This window comes from Agelaius tricolor, unplaced genomic scaffold (assembly GCF_023055355.1).
Source record: "Agelaius tricolor isolate 1412-34295 unplaced genomic scaffold, bAgeTri1.0.p SCAF_38, whole genome shotgun sequence".
NCBI lineage: Eukaryota > Metazoa > Chordata > Aves > Passeriformes > Icteridae > Agelaius > Agelaius tricolor.
The window spans coordinates 1,962,614-1,983,245 of record NW_027269298.1 but is presented as its reverse complement, the minus strand read 5'-3'; the positions used below and the strand labels follow the sequence as shown (position 1 = coordinate 1,983,245).

At 55.9% G+C, this 20,632-nt stretch overlaps 3 protein-coding genes across 4 annotated transcripts in view; 1 reads left to right on the top strand and 2 right to left on the bottom strand.

The window, feature by feature from the left end:
• DDX31 (DEAD-box helicase 31) overlaps nt 1–3,931 on the top strand; it is a 45,230-nt gene extending 41,299 nt beyond the window's left edge. The window contains exon 20 of the mRNA XM_071454384.1: nt 1,783–3,931. Within this exon, the coding sequence (XP_071310485.1) occupies nt 1,783–1,933 (151 nt within the window). The 3' untranslated portion in view covers nt 1,934–3,931. The remainder of the gene's footprint in view (nt 1–1,782) is intronic.
• Nucleotides 3,932–7,139: 3,208 nt separating this feature from the next.
• On the bottom strand, nt 7,140–15,595 carry BARHL1 (BarH like homeobox 1). Of its 2 annotated transcripts, XM_071454120.1 has the most exons (4): nt 15,235–15,595; nt 13,185–13,910; nt 9,816–10,038; nt 7,140–8,238 (listed from the first exon to the last, which is right to left on the bottom strand). In XM_071454120.1, exons 2-4 carry the CDS (start codon nt 13,633–13,635, stop codon nt 7,944–7,946), a joined length of 969 nt encoding a protein of 322 aa, XP_071310221.1. In that variant the 5' UTR covers nt 13,636–13,910; nt 15,235–15,595; the 3' UTR covers nt 7,140–7,943. The 2 variants fall into 2 exon arrangements, with proteins under 2 accessions (XP_071310221.1, XP_071310220.1); XM_071454119.1 differs by lacking the exon at nt 15,235–15,595 and having other exon boundaries at nt 13,185–15,104.
• Nucleotides 15,596–18,933: 3,338 nt separating this feature from the next.
• Nucleotides 18,934–20,632, bottom strand: part of CFAP77 (cilia and flagella associated protein 77) — a 59,100-nt gene continuing 57,401 nt past the window's right edge. Inside the window, exon 6 of the mRNA XM_071454241.1 lies at nt 18,934–19,156. Within this exon, the coding sequence (XP_071310342.1) occupies nt 19,088–19,156 (69 nt within the window). The 3' untranslated portion in view covers nt 18,934–19,087. The remainder of the gene's footprint in view (nt 19,157–20,632) is intronic.

The following is a 20,632-nucleotide window of genomic DNA, read 5'->3' as shown; positions in this document are numbered from 1 at the left end:
TCAGGCTCCTGAGCTGGTGCAGTTTCCTGGTGTGCTGTCACTGCAGGCTGGTTCCCTGTAGCTCCTCCATCTCATGGTTACACAGGGCCCTGACAGCTGCTTTTCTTCTGTGATGAGCACAGGTTCCACAGCACAACTCCATTGATTTTTGTGGCCCTGGGTTAGAGGGAGAGAGCTCCCTTTTCCCTGCATCCCTGCTTTTCTGTGTACAGCTGATCACCTCAGCAGGGAGTATTGATTTACTAATTGGGCAGCAATTTCACCTGATTGATAATAAAGTGTTGGACAACCTCCCTGCTGAGCTGCAGCTCAGCCCTGCAGCTACTGGTGGATTCCTTGTCCTTCTGCAGCAGAGTTCCCTCTTGTTAAGTAAACTGGTGTGTTGCTTGGAAACCCAGGAATTACTGTAGGAAATGCTTGGAGACAACAATCAAAGTGTCAAATAGGAACTTCACCCACTGGTGGAGGGGGCTGAGCAGAGGATACCCCTGCACAGGCTGTGGGAAGGGAGGAAAAACACCCCAGGCAGCCAGGGTTCACTTCCCTTGTCCTCCCTGCGTGTTTGAATGCCTTGGTCCATTGCTGCAGCCAGAATTTCTTCCTTCTCTTCAACTCCCAGCATGGATTTGGACACCTGAAGGGACTTTGAGGCAGTGCTAGAAGGTGTCACCTTTAGGGCTGCTGAGTCCCTGTGTTGTCACCAAAGCTCTCTGGGGCTGCTGCTCAGTTCAGTTCCCTCCTGTGCAGAGGGACAGACAGATTTCTGTTCTGTCTTTCTGGAAACTCTTGAGATGTGTTACAGGTCCTTACTAGAACTTGCTCAGAGAGGTGCACCCTGGAGGTGTCCAAGGCCAGGCTGGAAGGGGCTCAGGTTGGACCTGGTCTAGTGCAAGGAATGAGGTGATGTTTAGGGTCCCCTTCCAGCCCAAACCAGGCTGTGACTCTGTGGTGATGAAGAGGAGGGTGGGACATGCCAACACCAGTAGCTGTGGACGCCCTGTTGTGCCCAGGACCATGGGAATGAGCTAGGGAATGACTGATCCTGCACCCAAGAAACTGTATTTTAAATAACTGAGGGTGAGCTTTGCCCAAGGTTGTAGAGCAGGACAGTGGCAGAACTCATGGTGGGAAAATGCTGAGTGGGTTTTTAATTTTACAGCTGGCAGTTTAGGGCTGCAGGGACACCCATGTTGGAGTTTGGTGGCCATGCAAAATGCAGCTACTCTTGCAAAAGCCAGTCTCTGGAGGGGGAGGCTGTGAGGTGCATGGGATGGCTGCAGTACACTGCAAGAAAAGAAAATGTGTTGGATCTGTTGGGTTTAGACTCATGGCATTCTAATTTTTCCCCTGGTTTATTTGGGAGTAGGTTGTGTTTTCAAGCTCTGGATTTAACTTCTATTTATAAGATGTTTCCGTTGTTCAATGTCATTGGGCTGTTATTATTATTATTATTATTATTATTATTATTATTTCCAAACTGCTGTGTCACCTCATTCATCAGCCTTCAGGCACACAAGCTTCCCTCCTTCTCCCCACCACCCCTGCAAGAGCATTTGTACAGAACAAAGGCTTGCTTTGAAAAACGCCGTGATATTTTGCCACCTTTGTGGAAACCTGTCACAACAAAACCTAATTTTGCACGAGGCAGAATTTCAAACCAAGCCTCAAGGAAAGGGAGCTGCTCCTTCTCTAATGTGCAGCTGTCAGTGGCATTGCAGGAACCCAGCCAGCAGGAGAAGGGGTTCTGAATTCCTGAATTTGTCTGCTCTTCCCCCTGCCCAGGTCTGAGCTGCTCAAGAAGACCCACAGCAAACGTCGCCTTGCTGAGCTCCTGTGCTCTGAATATTCCAGTGGGATGGACACTGCTGGAGCCAAGGTCAAGAAGAAGAGGAAAAAGCCGAGGAAAGCTGGCAACCAGCAGGTTCCAACATAAGCCAGGCCCTTCCAGTCACTGGCTGTAAAAGCTGCTCGAGTGCCTCAGCCGGGGGTCAGGGTGACCTGCCAAAGCAGCTGAGGAGTGTTTCAATTTATCAGGCAAGTGTGGGAGGGATCCTGGGGATCTTGGCCTCCTCCCCTTCATTCCATAGGTCCGAGTGGAATGGAATCTGGGCGTGTCCTGTTGTACTGCTGCAGTTCAATGTGGCCTCCTGAAGATGCACCATGTTCCTAAGATGGCTTTTTAGCAAGAAAAATAAAAAAAAGGTTAAATATGATTTTCAGAGAAACGTGATGTGTGTGCAACATAAAAGTGAGACAAGTTTGGGCAGGCAGGAGGTGCTTTTCTGTTTTAGGAACTCTCCACAATCCCTTCACTTGCTGTTTCCAGCCAGGTAAACATGGCAGGGGAGAGCACCATGGAGAGGGGAATCTGCCCTGTCCCTGTCACTGTACAGGGAGCAGTTCTGCTCCTGTCTCAGGCAATGAAGCCACACTGCTGCCACCTCCTCTCCTGTCCTCTGTGCACTGGGCAAGGTCTGTCCCTGGTCACTGTTAGTCAGAATTGGCACCTGCAGGGGTGCCAGGGGCAGGACTGTGGAGAACTCTTCGGTGCAGTGACACACAGTCCCTTTGGGGCAGAGCCCATGTGCAGAACTCTCCCTGTCAGAGCTCCTGGGGACAAACATTGTCACTGTGGGAAGGAGCCAGAGTGCAATCCAGCACTCTCCAAACTTCCCCTTGCCTGCAGCATGTTGTCATTCCTGGTTATGTAACACACAGGCAGTCTGAGATGTCTCACCTCTCTGAACATTAAAGCCTTTGCAGGTTCTTGCAAACCCTTGCCAGTCATGACCCAACCTTTTGGGGTTCTCTGCCTTGCCTGGGCCTGCTTTGAGCTGATGGATTTCACTTCTTGCTTTTCCCATTTGCCACCCATCTTGTTCCCATCAGAGAGCTGGGACACTGGGAAAAGGGGTGCAGGATGGCCCCAGTGTGCTGAGATGTTCACCACAGTGTGTGAAATGAAACCCAAACTGCCTTGTGAGTGGGAAAGTGCCCCCAAAACCTGCAGGAGATTTCCCTACAGGTGAGCCCCCACCTGTCCCTCCCTCTGCTTCTTCCAGCCCCTCCTGGAGCACAAGCACCAAGCAGGGCAGGGGTGAAACAGCACAAACCCAGCCAAAACACAACTTTCTGTTCCCTGCACGTGTCTTCCTCGAGGAAAGGGATGAGGAAGAGCAGCCCACCATGACCTGAGCCAGGCATGTTTAATGCAGGAGCAGAAAGTGCTCAAATAGTGGCAATTTCAGACGTCAGAAGGAAGAAAAGTACTGAAAAAGGAGTATAAACAGATGAAAATGATGCCTTGTAAATGCAGAATTGAGGGCACCTACTTTGGGCTGTAGTGAGTCATACAAAGGATTGTAGGAGAGCAGCAATCAGCCCCAAAGTATTTAATTTCTGAAGTGAAGGTAACTTTTGAAACCAGAATTTTTCTTTCCTCCCAGGCAATTATTAAACACTCTGATTTCACTGCAATACTTTTTTCAACACTTCTGAAAGATGATAGAAAGGCTCCAGTATCAAATTAACCATGATTTTTCAGAGAGAATGAAGTCACAAACATTTATTAGATTAAAATAAAATAACAAAGCCCACCTGATTTAGTTATGAGAACTATTTGGAAGAGCAATCAGGTTTAAGGCAAATGTCAACTTAAACAGAAAAGAAACCCCTGAGGATGAAAATGACTCAGAATGATGCAGAGAGTGCAAGTTTGGGAATGATCTTGTGCATGAAGGGAAAGTACACGACCTTCTCCTGGCTGACTGTCACGTAGGAATTAATAGGGACTATTGGCAAATTCGTAATAGTAGGAAAAAAGGCCAACAGCACATAGGTGAGAGACATCAGGAGATCTCATTGCTGCCTGTATTAACTGGCATGAAAAAATACAAATGGTTATGATGAATAAAGTGATTTTTAAAAAATATTAGAGTGCCTTTTTCTTTCATCTTCACCATCTTTAGCAGAGAGGCTGGATAGCTTGAGTGATTAGGGAAATAGAGGAGGAGATTGTTGAATAAGAAAGTGTTAAAAGAAATGCACCTGAAGTTAAATGCACATGCACCTGAGTTTTCTCTTAATTAACTTGAAGGCTGATGAGAAAAAGGTGTTTGAATTGTGGCTGGGTGGGCAGGAGTCAAATTCTACCCTCATTTACATTTGGGCAGCTCCAGTTTGGCTCTGAGCTGGCTTTACCCTTGTGCACCACTCAATTCAATAAGAACCTGGTAGGTGTGGGGTTGATTTCAGTCAAATCACCCTTTCATTCAGGCAGGGCAGGGTGTGGTGCTGGGAGCTGCTCTAGAGTTCCATCATTTCCACCACCTGCAGCAGCACCAGGGTGCTGTGTGTGCAGAGGTTCCCAAATCCTCTGAGCACCCAAATGAGGAGCAGCCAGGGATGACAGTGCATTCCCGTGGCATGGAGCAGGTGGATGCTGCCCTGAACTTCTCCTGGATTTGTCCCCTCTTGCTCTGAGGTACGTGGTGTGTGCTGAGGGGTCTTGGCTGGGTGGGAGCTGGGTTTGGCAGTGTTGGTGGAGCTGCAGCTTTGGTTTTGGCTCTGGTCCTGTTTGCTTGTCTGGATTGTGGTGGAGGGCAAGGGCCTCACTACCCTGCAGCCCAAAGCCCCTGGGTTTGGTCTGGAAATTGTGGCACTGTGTAACTTCTCTACAAAGCTGCTTGTGAGCCAGACCAGGGCTTAGCTGGGTTTGCCTTCCCTGCTCTCACACCCTGAGATTGCAGGAGATGCTCTTGTGTTTTCTCAGCTCTCTTCTGGCTCCATGTCCTTTAGCTGTGGTGGGAGCTCACATCCTCCTCTCCTCTGCAGCTGGAGAGTTCACACTGCAAGGCTTTGGATTAGGAAAAAGCAAAGTGGTCACCAGGAGCTGGGTCAGACACAGGACACAGCCCTGGTCCCTGACTGCTGAGAACACCACAACTGGGCAGGGTAGAAAGCAGCAGAACCTCCCTGTGTACAACACCTTGTTTTCTCCATAAACCTGGGAGAGGGCAGGAAAAGCAGCAGTGCTCTGGGCTTTCCTTTCTGACATAGTTTTGTTTGGTGCTCAGATGAATCCATGGAATATCTTGGCTAGAAACAATTCTGCTGATTGCAATGACTTTGTGTGTGCTGGCATGTCCAGCAGGGCAGCTCCTGCTGGGGCTGTGCTGAGGGTGCTGGTCCTGGTTAAAGCTGTGCCAGGAGGGGAGGAAGGTGACCCTCGAGCTGGGTAAAAGCCTGGAAGGGACCTGAGAGCCAGGGCTGTGTTTGGCCCTGGCAAACCCACTGGACCCTCTGGATCCAGAGCCTGGAGCTACAGAGCCCAACCAGCAGCAGCTTGTTGGGCTCTGTACCCTGGAGAAATCCCTGCTGCAATACTCCAGAGGTTTCCCTGCTGGGACTGGTGCTTCTCAACTGTTCTGGGGTTTTTTCCTTCATAGAATTTCAACCCAGCAGAGCCTGTCCTACCCCTGGGGCCTTGCCAGCACTGTGCCCACCTGGCACCATCCTCTGGAAATATTTCCAGCCTGCTCAGGGGCTGCTGTAGGTGCAGGGCCAGTGCTGGTGGGACACCAGCTCCCATCTCAGCCCCTGCCCACAGGTTGGAGGTGAGGTTGGTCCTCCAGCAGGTTTTGAGACCCTCCCACACACGATGCTGTTCATGTGGCAAGTGTGGTGCTCTCTGCTTACGGCCTGTGGTGTCTTCCCGAAACTGTTTTATCTTGAAGCTTGACTCTGCTGTGAGATCTCCCTGGCAGCAACAGCTCCAGCCCTCCTGTCCCCTCTGCTCTCTTTCCTCCCCACCACCCTGGCACAGCCATTCCCCCTTCCCAGAGCAGAGGATTCCTGAGGACTCTGTCCTGCTCTCTCCTCCCACCCCCCTGGCACAAACTGGACCCTGGCACTGTGTTGTGGTGCTGGCTCCACTGGTACAGGGGAGTTTCCAGCTCCTTCCAGATGTGAAATGGCAAATTTAAATATTGCAATTACAAACGTGTAACGAAGCCTTGTACTTCATTAATGTAAGAGGAGGAATCTGCTACGGCTACAAGGACAATTAAATATTAGAGAATGTCTTTGATTCACATTCCTGCTGTGTAAATGGGAGGAAGGTTGCTGTATGCTCCTTGCCTTTGCGCTCACAAAATGAAAAGCACACCCACTGCAAGTTGTCCTTTGATAGATTTTTAATATGATTTTAAAGAGTTTTGTTTGGCCTCATTCTTATTCAATGAGATTAATTTAAAGCACTTATCCCCTGGGTTTAAGTCAATCCATGTAGGATTTGGGACGGGGGTTGTTGCCCGGGGAGGGGGTTGTTTGCAGGCCTCTCTGAAAGACTCCTTTCCCACTTCATTAACCCCGAGCTGGGAGCGACTCCCCCTTCCTCCTCCTCCTCCTCCTCGCCCAGCCGAGGCCCGGGGATTTACCAAACTCCGCCATTCACATGCAAAGAGCCGGCCCCATCCACAAAGGCCGGGGGCTCTCGCCCCCAGGCGTGGCTGCGCATTTGGCCGAGCCGACAATCGCGGGGCTCGGGGCGAACGGGGCAAAGCTCCCGGGACGGGGGCACCGGGCTGGGACCCGGCCCGGGGATCTGGAGGGGGATCTGGAGGGCCGGTGGGTGCCGGGGGGGCTCGCAGACAGCCGGGGGGAGCGGCCGGGGCCGGGGGGACCCGCAGCCCATCTGTCGGCTCCCCGAGCCGGCGAGCGCTGCCCGGCTGTCCCGGGCACCAGCTGCCGGGCCCGCTGGCCGCGGCCAGATGAGCGACACTTTTAAAGGGTGGAAACAATCCATTTTCCAAAGCGATCATTTAAAGCACTTAGGCAATTATACACTTAAGATTAGCGTTATTAATTCACCGGAGTCGCGGCTATCACCGTGCCGGGCTGCCCCGCTTCCCCGGCCGGTCCCGCATGCCGGCACTGGAGCCGAGCCCCGGGGGGACACCGAGCCCCACGGGGACACCGAGCCCCACGGGGACAGCGAGCCCCGGGGAGCGAGCGGGGGGTCCGTGCGATGGGAGGTGGGAAAACTCCTCTTTGCTGTTCCCTTCCCCTCGGCGGCGGCCGTTCCGCCAGAGCAAACAAGCGGGAGGGGAAGAAGAAGGGGCCGGCGGAGGCGAGACCCGTTTGTTTGTAAAGAAGTTTTATTTCCACATTTAAAAAAGGGGGGAGCGGGAGCGGCCGCGGCGCCCCGAGCCCCCCCCGCGCCCCCAGCCCGGCCGGGCCGGCCCCGGGATACAGACTGACAAGAATCACTTACACAAATACGCCCTCAGGGTTCACAAATAAATAATTCATATACATTTTGCACCGTATTTACATTCCACCGCTTTTTTTTTTTCCTTTTTTTTTTTTTTAATTTTTTTTTTCTTTTTAAGTTTAAGTTACGGACGTCCCAAAGTCTCGCTGGGGCCATCGGCCCGGGCCACCCCGCGCTCCTTCCCGGCGGCGGGGCCGCTGCCCCAGGCTCGGGGAGCCGGGGAAAGCGGGGAGGGCTCTCCCCGCAGCCGCCCGTGGCAGGTGTGGCTCGGCTCCCCTGACTGTTCCTGGGGAGGGGCCGGAGAGGCGAAGCCCCCCCGGAGCATCCGACCCCCGCCCCTGCTCCCGGCGCCGTCCAGGCCGGGGTGGGGGACACGCAGCGGCCCCGCTGCCCCTCGGGGGCACAAGGGGGTAAAAGGTGGCGAGTGCCCCGCGGGGTGAGGGGCGGCTCCGTCCTGCCAAGCCTGTCCTTGATCCTTGCATTCTTTATATAATATTTTAAAAAAGGAGGGGGTGGTCTCATTTATAATTTTATATATATATAAATATATATATATTTGGGGATGAGCGGGAGTCTGTCACTTGCTCGCTGCCCCAGAGCTGTGGGGTGGCCCCCTCCAGCCTCCCCCGGCCCGGTGGGTGCCGGCGGAGCTTCCCGGGCTCACCGGAGCTCACCGGGGCTGCGCAGCCCGGGGCAGGACGCCGGGCAGCGGGGGCAGGGGCGGCGGGGGCTCGCTGCCGCCCTGCAGTCCGTGGATGAGGATGCGGGGCACCAAGGGTCTCTGTAGGGCGGGGGGCGGCGCGCTGGGTCCGCGGTACAGGTAGAGGGCGGCGCCGGGGTCCAGGTTGGAGACCAAGCTCTGCGGGTAGAAGTAGGGCGAGGGGAACATCCTCTGGAGGGCTGAGTAGTTGCCAGCCTCAGCCAGCAGCTCCAGGCCCACCGCCGTCTGCCTTTTCCACTTGGTCCTGGGGGGACAAGTCGAGAGAAGGGGTCAAGGAGGGGAGGAAGTTCCCAAAGCCGCTCCCGGGCTCTTTTTACCCCTTGCACACCCCCTTTCCCCGGGCTCTGCTCTCGCTGAGCATCCCCGCTCCCACCGCTGGCTCCCAGGGCCGGCCTCTCCTGTAGGGCAGGGATGGGATGGGACGGGATGGGATGGGATTTAACGGGATGGGATGCAGACCCCATTAATGGGGGGAGGGAGCTCATCTCCCTGGCGGTCCCGCCGCGCAGCCCGGTGTGAGCTCCCACGGAGCTTTCCCGGAGCCAGAGCCCGGCTGGGACCCAATATCGGGATGTGAATCCCGGCGATAAAAAATCGCGACAGAAATTCAGTCCCTTCCTGAGGGTGTAAGTCCCGGATTGTCACACGGCCCGAGGATGACGCGGGGGATCCGTGAGCTGAGCGCGGATGCTGCGATCACCCGAGGCCGCGGCGGCCCCGCTCCGCCGCCCGGGGCTCCGGGAGCCTCTCCCCGGGCCGGGGCTGCCGGTGCCGGGCCCGGCTGCTCGGGAGGCTGCGGGAGTCCCGCGGGGGGACAGGAGTGGGGCAGGGTCCCGGGGAATTCGTTTGCGGCAAATATATCTACATATCTGTGTCTAAATACACATATGCATACATACATATATATATATATATATGTATATATATTTATATATATAAGTGTATATATTTTGAATGCGTGTATCTCGGTATAGGAACGTGTATATATAAATACATATATAAATGTATATATATATATATATTCATGTGTGTGAGCCGTATCTAGTGGAGGAGCCCCGGCCCCAGGATCTCGTCGCCGGTGGGCTGGGGAAGGGCTGGGAGCTCAGTTTCGGCTCCGGCGTGTCCTTGCAGGAGGGATTTGGGCAGAGGAGGGGTGATCACAGCGTCCCCCGCCGCCCCTAAACTTCCCCAAAGCCCCGACGTGGCGGGATCTTTGCAGAAGGAGAAGTGGGACTGGAAACGATGGGGAGGGAGGGTAAAACCCTGGAACGAGCGAGGGGACAGGGCGGGGGCCGCAGCCGGGGATCCCTCGTTTGGTGGCCGTGGCAATGGTCGGGGCTGGCGATGTCGGGACAAACCCACCGAAGCCACCGCGTCGCCAGCCCTTTTACAGATTTGTCGCTGAAGCGCTAAACCTATTTCCACCAGTAAATTATTCATCATAATAATAATTGTGTAATTACTGTAAAGGGTGTTAATTATTGATGCCCAAAGCAGTAATTGGTATCTATTATTAATGGGCCGATGTGTTATGCTGTTGTGTTTAGCTGGAAGCCCGGTCCTGCCTCCCCGCCTTGCCGGGGCTGGGGGCACGGATTGCCCCTCCTGCCCCACACCCGGCATCGCTTTTCTCCCCTTGGCTTTGGGGTAAAAGGCTCCGGGAGAGGCGGGCACGGGCCGAGCATCGCCCCTGTGCCGGTGCCGGGAGGGACGGGGCGGTTTTGGGGTGCAAATCCCTGCGTGGTTTGGGGGTGCGCGGCCGGAGAGGGGAGCAGGGCGGGATCCCGGCGCTGTGGGCAGGAGGGAACGGTGCGTTTTTACCTTCTGTTCTGGTACCACGTTTTCACCTGCGTGTCGGTGAGGTTGAGGGAGGCGGCCAGCTCCATCCTGTCCTGCACGCTCAGGTATTTTTGCCTCTCGAAGCTGCGCTCCAGCTGGGCCAGCTGATGGTCGGTGAAGGCGGTGCGGGCTTTGCGCGGCTTTTTCAGCCGCACCGGGGGACTGTCCCGGGAACTGGAGATCTCTCGGTCCCCTTCTTCTTTCACTGAGCCGACAGGGAGGAAGAGAGGCCAGGTCAGAGCAGGAAGGGAATTACCCTCAGCGGAGGGGGTGACCCAGGGCAGGGCTCGGCTCCGAGTGGGGCTCACGGCACATTTGCTCTGCACCCCCGTAAATTCTAACCCCGGCTGCCAGAGGGCTCCCCGAGCCGGGCCCGGCTTTTCCTCGTCCCGAGGGTCTGGGATCGGAGCAGGAACCTTGGACTGTGCCGAGGGGATCCCCGGCCCGGCCCCGCCGCCCTCCTGCCCAGACCCCCCTGATCCCCCTCACCCCTCATTTCTCTCGGGGCAGGACCTTCCTCTGGCCGTATTCCCCCAAACTCAAAAAGCTTTCTTGGTGCTTGGATATTTTTTATTTCCTCCTTTTTCTATCTACCTTTCTCTCTCTCTTTTATTTTCTTTTCTTTTTTAAAATCCAAAACAAACTAACCAAACCCGAAAATTGCGAGCCCACATTTTATTTTTGGAGGGGAATGTTGCGGTGCTGGTCCTGCCTCTCCCCTCCGCGGAGAATCCTCCGTCCTCCCGGGGATGCTGCCGGGGCACGCAGCAAAACTCCCTTCTCCAGGGCGCACAACGAAATACTGGGGAAAGCACTTGGCAAACCCCTGTTTAACCCTCTTTAAAAAAGGCCGAACGAGAGGGGTTGGCGGCGGTTCGTTAGCGCGGCCGGTACACACGCGCCGGCGGAGCGATGCGGGAATTTACGCCTCAAAATATTGGAAGGTGATGGGAAAATTACGGAGCAGCAACAAAAATAAAAGGGGAAAAATAAATTCCTGCTTGTGCTCGCCTTCTCCTATCTCCTGGAGGAGATTACGGAGCAAATAGGTTCGATTTATACAAATCGGCGGCGTTTGGGTTTGTTGTTGTTTTTTTTTTTTACAGGGGTTTATGTTAAATTTGCTGGTGGCGGGGCTGAGTAGGGACAAGGCTGGAGCCGAACGCGAGCTGATTTCTCTCTGTAGGAAGACAATAATCCGGTTAATTGAGCCACCGGGGAGTGAAACCCTTCAAGCAGAAATCCTGGCTCTGGCCGAGCAGGCGGAACGAGCCGGGGCCGATCCTTGGGCGGGGAGATCCGGCCCCGGTTCCCGGGGACGCGGCAGCCCCGACCCGCCGGAACCGGGCAGGGGGGGTCGGCCCCGACCTCTCCCGGGAGCGGCCCCAAAGTTTGTGGGACTTTTTCGAGGAGTAAAGCGGGTCTGGCCTCTGGCATCCCGAGGAGGAAAATCCCCCCCGCCCGGCCCCTGGGCTGATCCTCGGCTCCTAAAAAGTTCCTGCTCGCCCAAGAGCCGCAGGAACGGCGGCGACGGCTTCGCTGCTCGGTCCGGACCGAACCCTGGCTAGTCCTAGCTTAAAAAATTAAATATATATATATATATATATACACGTATTTTAAAAAATATTTTGGGTTTTTCCAGCACTTTGGCCGCTGGGGGTTAGGCCGAGCTTCGCAGCCCCTTTTTGCGGAATAAATCTGGGGCGTTTTGCCCCAGGAAAGGCTATTTCCAAAGCGGCACAAAAAGGATCGCTCTGGGAGCGGGGATCTTCACTCCTTCATTGATGCGGGGCTTTTACTCTCATTTAAACTGTGGTTTCCTCCCCATTTAAATTGATTTTTATTTTTTTTCTTCCGCTTAGACAGTCTTTTCCCCCTTTCATTTAAGCGGTGGGGTTTTTTTGCGCCCCGTTTAAGCGGTGTTCCCCTCGCGATTTAAATTATTTTTTCCCCCATTTAAACGGCATTTGCAGCGTGGCCGTGGCTGTCCCGCCGCAGGGACGGGAGAGGAGCCGAGGGGCTCCGGGAAACGGCCCCCACCCAAAGCCGAACCCCCGGCCCGGGCTCGGCCGGCTCAGGGGATGCAGAGAATCCCCTCTTCTCCTCTCCCCTCGCTTCTTTCGCGTCTCGGCGATTTGGGGCAGGGGGAGAAGAGGTGCAGGCATTGGGGCCGGGTGTAGGAGGCGAGAACAAACAGCCAAGGTGGGATCGCGGCACCGCCGGCCCTGCGAAGTGGTGGGGCCGATGTTTCCTCCCGGGGCACTTCCAGCCCCGGCACCGAGCCCGGGCTCCATCCTTCGTTTGGAGTAAAAATCGCCCCGTGATGTCCAGAGCCTGCCGCCGCCTTTGGAGGCTTTATTGGGTGATTATTTTTTCCTCCATGAACCAGATTTCAGCCCAGCGGCTCCGGGCGAACCCAGGCTGCATTTGTAGCCGGGACGGGGCTCAGCCTGTCCCCCATTTTTCCCCTGCCAATCCCCACAAATTCAGCGGCCCCGCGAGGTGCCATCACCTCCCTGTTCTCCGGCCAGCTGGATGGATTCCCTCTCCCTTCCCTCGCAAACAACCGGCGAACAATTTTCCCGGAGAAAAGTTTCTGCAGAGGAGACGAGGGTGGGATGGGAGAAGGCACCTGGGATAAACTGCTCCGAGGGCGAGGTCTGACCTCAACCCCGCCGTGCTGTTCCTGTGCCTCTCCCTGCCCCGACTGCGGCAGGGGGAGGCCGGGCAGGGGCTGCGGGGGCCCGGGAGGCCGAAGCCCCCGGCCCGGGGCGAGCAGCCCCCGCATCCCACGGCCCCACGGCCGCCGGCGCTGCGGATGCGGCCCGGGGCTCCCTGTCTGCACTGCTCGGTTTTGAACGATTTCCAAAATAATAACCCCAAATAACAACAATCGAATCAAACCCCGCCGAATGGCTTGTTCGTTTCTCGCCGGAGCAGGGCAAACACCTGGCAAATGCGTGATTATTTTATTACGGTTCTGTTTTGGTTTGTTTGTTTTGGTTTTTCTTTTTTTTTTTTTTTTTTAATTTTTTTTTCCCCGCAGGCAGAAATCCGTCTCCGCTCCTCCTTTCCCGGCGGGTGGAGCGGCACAGCCGGATCTCTGCGGCGGAAGGCGGCCCCGGAGCATTCCCCGGGCTCGTTCCATGAAGCACTGCTTGCCCCAACCCCTTCCACCGGGCCGAGCCCCACCGAACCCCCAAGTTTCCCCAAGCTGGTGCCGACCCCTCGGTCATTTCGGGGGCGACCGACACCGTGACCTGCCCTGAGCGGGGCTCGGGTCCGCAGCGGGATCCCAGAGCTCCGGGAGGCTGCGGGTTCACACAGCCCAGCGGGCTGAGCCGCTCTTACCTTTGTACTCCGAGTCCGAGGAGGAGCTGCTGGTGTTTTTTTCCATTTTCTCCCTAAAATCCTCGCCGGGCTTGGTGGGGATCCTGCCCGCCGGCTCCTGCCCGCCGTGAGGTCCATTGGTGCTGGAGTAAGGCGCGCAGGCTGCCAGGGGCTTGCAGTCGGCCAGGATGTCTCTGATGAGGAAGGAGGAGGTGACGGTCCGGGACTGCGAGGGAGCCGAGACCTGCCCCGGCTGGAGATGCGCATCCAGGCCCGGCCGCGGCGCCGCCGCCTCCAGGCACTCGCGGCCCGGCGAGCGGGGCGAGGGGCACCCGCTGCTGCCCTCCGAGCGGGGGCTCAGCTCCAGCGGGGACCGGCCGTCCCCCACCAGCGGGTCCCCCTTGGGCACGGCCGGGCTGCCGGCTCGGTGGGAGAGGATGGAGTCGATCCCAAAGCCGGTGGAGCCCTCCATGGCCCCCGCGAGGTGCCGGCGCTCACACGGGCATTGGCGGGGAGGGCGCGGCGGAAGCGGGTTGGTAATGATAATTAACGATAACAGGAGGGAAAAACAAAAAAATTAAAAAAAAAAAAGGAAGAAAAAAAAAATTAAAAAAAACAAGGTATAAAGGAAAAAAAAAAAAAAAAAGAGCAAAGTTCAGTCTGGGATCCGGGCAACAATTGCTGCAAGGCTCTCCGAGGCGCCGCGCGTTAGATCCAGGGCTGCTCCGTCTTCAGCATCGCGCCCAGCTGCACTCACAGACAGACAGGAGAGGGGGGGAGAGGGAGGCAGAGTCAAACTTTGGCCGCGAAGGGGGTGGGGTGAGGGGGGACGGACCCCAACCTTACCCGGGGTCCCGGCCACCCCACCCGTGCCCGGAGCCGCGGCGGCGCGGGGCTGGGGGGCAGCCCGGGGGCTCCCAGCCGGAGGTGGGGAGGCAGCGATCGATAGTGAAGGCTTCGCAGCGCCTTAACCACTTAATGATCCAGAAATCAATGGGGAAGGGCGAGGGGAGGGCGGAGGGGGTGGCCAGTCGCCGGGCCGCCGCCGTGCCCCCCTTTCCCCAACAGCACCTCGGACAGCGCCGGGGGGGAACCGGAGTCACTCCGGAGCCCGCAGCACCTCGGACAGCGCCGGAGTCGCTCCGGTGCCTTCAGCACCGCGGACAGCGGCGGGAGCGCCGCGCCCTTCCCGGGGGGGAACGGGGGAAATGGGGAGAAAAAGCTGAATTTGGGCCGCTCCGGCTGGGGGACCCCGGCACCCCCCACCCAGCCCGTGTGAAAGCGCCCATTGGCCGCCAGGCGATTTGGGGGATGTCACTCCCCACCAGGCGACACCTCGGAGCTTGATTAACGGGAATTAATTGTGGCCCGGATCCCCGCGCTTTCCGGGCGGTTTCCGCCCTCTTTTGCTGTCATTATCCCGCTGATGGGGCTCTTAATGGGATGATTAGCCGCGGAGGGAGGGGGGGTGTGGGTTGGGTGGGTTATCGAGGGGTTACTGCTCTCTGCGAGCTTCCCCCCGCAATTAGCTGATCTGATCGGTCCCTCCCGAGCAGGGAAAGTTTTGCTGGGCGTTAAAATTAAAAACAAAAAATTTAGGGAAAAAAAAAAAAAAAGATAGAAAGAAAGAAAAAAAAAAAGCGGGAAAGGAAAAGCACCGAAACCTCCCCAAACCCCCAGCACTGAGGCGGCTGCTCTGAGCCCGAGATGAGCCTCGGAGCTGCGAATTTCGTTGCGTGCCCTGGCAATCGGTTGTGGCCGAGCAGAGAGGTCCAGGCGGCCGCCGGCAGCCGCGTCCCCCGCCCAGCGCCGCCGGAGCGAGGAGCGGGCATCGCTGTGCCCGCGCCCAGGGCGGTACCGACTGCTGCAACTGGGCACGGACCGCACTCAGAGCGGATTTTTTTTCTGCCGTCAATCGCATTTTAAATAAAACACCGATGGCCTCAGGCAGGGCTGCCCCGTCCTGCCCGGCTCTGCCGGAGACACCAACTTTCCTCCCTCCCGCCCCGTCGGGGTTTGCTGTTGTTGGTCTCCCAGGCTGGAGAGGGACAGGCTCACGCACGATTCCCACCTTCCTCGCGGTCAGACTGGCTGCTGTCTCCTCCAGGGTTTATTTAGGGGTTTTTCCCGTGGATGGAGCCTTCGCCGCGGAGATGGGAAAACGTCCACACCCGGGCGCGTGGAGCTGCGTCACTTTAAAGCGATGTCGCTGGTTATTTCTCAAACACTCGATTTCTTCTGTTCCCCACCTTCCCGGCCAGTCAGCTGCATCTTGTCCCTCTTCCAAAGCCGCCCTTGGCCGGCAGCTTGGAGGCGACCAAGGAGGGGAGAGCCCCCTGGGGCAGCCCGGCTGCCAGCTGTCGGGCAGCGGCGCACGCAGGGCCCCCGCACCTCCTGCCCTCGGCCCCGCAGCTCGGGGCCGCCTGCGATCGGGGCACAGGAACAAAAGAACTTTAGAGGAGGACAAGCCCAGGAACAAAATCGGCATCAGCAGCCCCGGTGCCAGCCTGCCCTCACCTCGTGCTGAGGGCTGCTCGGCCTCCCTGCCCCTGCTGAGGGGCTCCTGCTGCTGCTGTGCCCTGTGTCCCTCCCAGCACAGAGAGCCAGGACTGGGACCAGGGCAGTTTGCAGGTCCATCATCCACGAGGCTGGGTCAGGTGTCCCTTCGGACTGGAACAGAGCAATGGGTGTGCAGGAAGAGGTCCTGGTGAGAAATGGTGCTGATACCCTGATGGGGTTTGGCAGCTCCTCACAGTGTTTGTGTTGGTCCCTGGGCTCTGGCAGCCTCCCTGTTCAACCAGGAGATCACATTTGGGGTGGAAATTTGCACGGGGATAGAACCAGCACCGAGGTTTTGTTTGGAACCAGGAATGGGACTGGAAAAGGCAGAAGGGCTGGGAGTGGGATTAGGATCAGGATTTGGATCAGCCATGCAGGGACAGGTTTGGGCAGGTGAGGCTTGCTCTTGAATAAAGCACCTGCTTTCAAATAACCACAAGGAAGTCCCCAGATGAGACCAAATTCCTGATGATGTGCAAGGTTTTGGTGGGTATTTGATTGAACCTCTCAGAGCAGGTTCTGTATAGTGCCATGCCCAGCCAAGGCCCTGGGGACAGATATGTCACTCCTAGGCCACACTCAGGGCTCCCAGCAGCTACAGATGCACTGCTACTCATGTTCTAACGACACTAAAATTATTTTTGCTATTATTACTATTCATGCTATTGTTGTATTAAGTTGTTTCAGAGCTAGATTCCCAAGGCAGAAATGTGCCCCATTCTGCCCATATGTGGTGTCCCTCCCACATCACCAGACCCTGGACAGGTGGGGTTCCAAGGATTTTTCTGTGGCTCCCAGCACAGACCATGGAGCAGTGCACACTCCTTCCCTGTGTGTGCCTGCCCTTAAACCCCGATTTCCAGACTGTTCCTGTTCACAATCAATCAGCCAAGAGCAGACCCCTGATGCCAATGCATTCACAGCCAGCTCCTCACAAGCTTCAGTCACAATCCAGGGGTGGATTTAGGACTGTGGCAGCTTTGGGAGCTGCTGTTCATCCCACACTGCTGGGTGATTCTGGGCTCTCCTGGTTCCTGTCACCGGTGTAGGTTTGGCCCTGGGGCCAAGGGGCAGGGCTGGCCCAGGCTGACCCAGGTGTTCCCTTCCCTGCTGAGCTCTGACGGTGACTGAGCAAGGGTTAATGCAGAAATATCTGCACAGCCCGGTGTCCTGGAAGGCTCTGGCTGAGGGAGGAACCCCTTCTGAAGGTTGGCTGGGTGCTGGGTGAGGCCGTGCCCAGCTGGAACCGCGGGATGCTCCGGTGACCAAAGGAGAGCATGGGCAGCAGGGAGAGCAGGGCTCGGGTGGGGGCAAGGGGGGCACAGGCAGCCGGAGGAGCCGCTGCGGCGGCGGTAGGAGCTCGTTACCGGTGGGTGTCACTGCAGGACAAGGAGCGGGGCCGGCACTCGCCGGCTCACGGCTCGGACGGGGCAGGGGTGCCCATCCCAGCTGTGATACCGGGGACATTCGGGGCACGGCCTAGGCCAGCATTTTATTGTCAGATCTGTCGGTTCTGAGCTGCACCGAGAGTTGTTTGCTGAACGCACTTTTTTGATTTGTGGGGTGATTTTCGGGTTTCTTTCTGGTCTCTTTGCTGGTTTCCTGTCCCGACCAGCAGCTCTGCTGGGTTTGCTTTGGTTCACACCGTTCTGTGCCAGCCCTTCCCAGCCTGGCAGGACTCTCTGGAGGTGCTTCCTTCCCTGAGCACACCCCAGGGAGCTGCTGCAGGAGGACAGGGATGCTGGGGCTGGGCTGAGAAGGGCTGGATGTGGCTCCCAGCAGGCAGAAGGACAAACCTCGTGCCTGGGTTTCTCATAAACAGTGTCATTTTTAGCAAGACAAGTCATTTAAGGCCCAGCTTCCTCCCTCCCTGGGGAGGTGGGAAAGGCCTTTGATTATAATCCACCTCTGCCAGCTTGGCAAGCCCTGCTGTTATCCCCCTCATTATTTTAGATGGGTTTTATTTAGAGGCCTGTACTAAAAAGAGACAACCATGTACCAGGGGTTTCCCGGTGTGGAGCAGGTGATTTTGTTCCTCCCTCAGCTCAGGTGTGGGCAGGGTGGAGTTTGTTACAGCTCCTTCCTTATAAAAGGGCAGGTTGAGGTACAAACTGGAAATGCTGGAGCAGCTCCTGGGGAGCCTTCCTTGTCCTGAGAGGTAAAAACCAAGCAAACAAACTGCCCTTGCAATTTACTTTGTTGTTTCATCTAGAGCAATGCAGTGTAGTGTTATCAAGAACTCTTCTCTTTGAGGTTTGGGGTTAAGGGTTTGGCTGGAACTCTGAGGAGCAATGAGCCCTGAGCTCAGCACGGGTTTTTCATGTCCTTTGGCTGCTGGTGGCTTTATGTAGGACTGGGATAATCCCAGTGCCAAGGTGTGGGGGGCAAAACCACGCTGGCACATCCACCTGAGCTCAGGATGCAGCTGGGGCTGCCCAGCACAGCAGATGTCACCTCCCAGAGCTCTGGGGTGCACACACCTGAGCTCTCCAAGTGCCAGTGGGAGAGAGAATATAAAAATTGGGAGATAATTTGGCTTAAAAAGCTGGTAAACTCTGGTCTGTAATGGTAGATGTGAGAAGCAGACTGTGTATGAGACATCAATTATTCCTTTAGTAATAATGGACATCCACAGTTTAAATAATGGCACTTTTAACCAAGTTACATGAAGTGAAATGCTCTGTTGGCTCTGCTGGGAGAAGGTGGATTCCAAATGCGTTGGCTCCTGGCTCAGCCTGTGGGTTTGGGTGCTGGGATGCTGAGTTGGGGTTGGTAGAGTTGGAGTTTGTTCAGTGAGTGCTTGGAGAGGCTCAGCCCTGGGGGACTCCAGGCAGCAGCAGCTGCTGCAGGGGGAGTGTGGAGCTGCCTGGAGCCACCTTAAAGCAGAGGCACTGCCTGTGGTGAGGCCCAGTTTGGCAGAGCACTCAAAGCAGGTGTTTGAATTCCTTCACACAGGCAATGGCTTTGCTGAATCAGGCACTGATGGGGAGCTTTTTTTGGCAAAGAAATGAGGCCTGATGAGATGTTAGAGATTTGATATCAGCTAGGATATGGCTGCATCCAATCTATTTGTCCAGAACCAGCAGGGAAGGAACCTGTCCTGCCTCCCTGTGGGGCTGTGCTGGTCTGAGCACTGAGTATCCTCATCAGGATTGTGCTGTGCACCTGACACAAAGCAATGAACAGGCTGAGACTGAATTGTTCCTTTTACATTTATGATTTATTTGGCTATATCTGCGTTAGCATAACTCTGTAAAACCTGAGAGAAAGTCTATTGCTTGTGGAATCCCGGGGTCCAAGGGCTGTGCCCAGCACCATCCTTGCAGTGGGGGCTCTCTGGGGAAGGGGCAGCTCACAGGAGCTCCTCAGTGGGAGGCACTGAGAGCCTTTTGACGGGATTTAGGGTCTGGAAAAGTCCTGAGATGAGGCTTAGCCTATGAGGGAAGGAGCAGAGAGAGGATTGGTTACAGGCAATGCACAGAAAATGGGTTGAAGCACAGACAGGGAGGAGACTGCAGATTGCACAAGGGCTTCTGCCTGACTGGGAGATGTCTCCAGCTGGAGTTAAACACTTAACCTGCTTAAAATGAGGAGCAGCTTTCTGATTGACTTCAGGAGGTTCTTATCCTGCTCTAGCATCAAGCCCCTGTAGTTTTATTATGCTGTGTGTTTGTTGTCTGACATTTTCAAAGGCTGCCATGCCCTAAGGTGGGCCCTGACATAAATATGAGTTGTTTTCTACAACACTGGACTTGGGTGCTTCACTGAGGGGCCAGGGTGGGCTCAGAGCTCCCAGAGAAGCCCCTGGTGAGGTCAGGGGACCTAAAAACACAGAAGCAGCAGCTGCCCAGGAATCACCTTTGAGTGAGGGTGAAAAAATGCCCATGCCAATAAACAAAAGGGAAGCAATCTGGGGGTAGAGAGGTGCCAGGGCCCTTTGGGGCGAGCAGTGGGGCTCACACACAGCTCTGTGCAGCAAACCAGCACGGGAGGTGCAGTGACTGGGGTGTTTTCCATGGGGGGCCACGGGCTCTGCCTGCCCCAGCACAATTCCCTGTGCCACCCATCTGCCTGTGTGCCTGTGCTGAGCTGCCTCCCTCTTCCCCCATCCACCCTGCTCAGGCTGGCTGGATGTCAGGGTTTGCATATGTAAAAATACAGAGCAGTCTTTGCCCTGAAAAGCTTGCTAGTGATCTCATTAATCAAGACAAACAAAGCATATTTAGCTATTCCCCCTCTCTGGAGGAAGGCGTTCAGGTACTTAAATATGCATTTGAGTGCCTAACTTCAGACAGCTGTTTCTGGATGTTTGTGCTTCCTCACAAATAGCAGCAGTGACATAACCCCTCTCAGGGAGGGAGAGTGGGGAAGGCAGAAGCAGGGGCTGCTGCAGGAGGTGGGTAACCCCAGAGAGCTGGCAGGGACAGTCCCTGCTTGTTCCAACTCCAGCCTGCCATTAAAGGTGCAGCAGTTTTTCCTTTGCAGCTGGGATTTTTTTAGAAAAATCCAGTGCTTGCAGGTAAGGACAGCTGAGCTGCTTCTCTTGAATGTTCCTCTGCCTTCCTGTCAGTGCTGGGAACTGGCACGGGGACATTTCTGCCTGGGATGGGGTGATGCCATAGGAGAGGAAACAGCAGCTAATTCACTCCAATCTCCTACAAAGCTCCTGGGTGAGAAATGTCCCACTGAGCCACAACTGGCAGTAATTAAAGTGAGCAGAGCCTTGGGGAAGTTGTGAGGGATGCCAGCTCCTGCCCTCAGCATGAGTGAGTGGGGAGCACCAGGTGTAGGACAGGGGCAAGCGATGCTTTAAAAAATGAGAAACCCTCCCAGTCATTAGAGCCCAGATAAGGGTGTCCTTGGGTCAAAGGTCTTTTTATGACAGAGACTGGTGTTGAGCAGTCAATGCC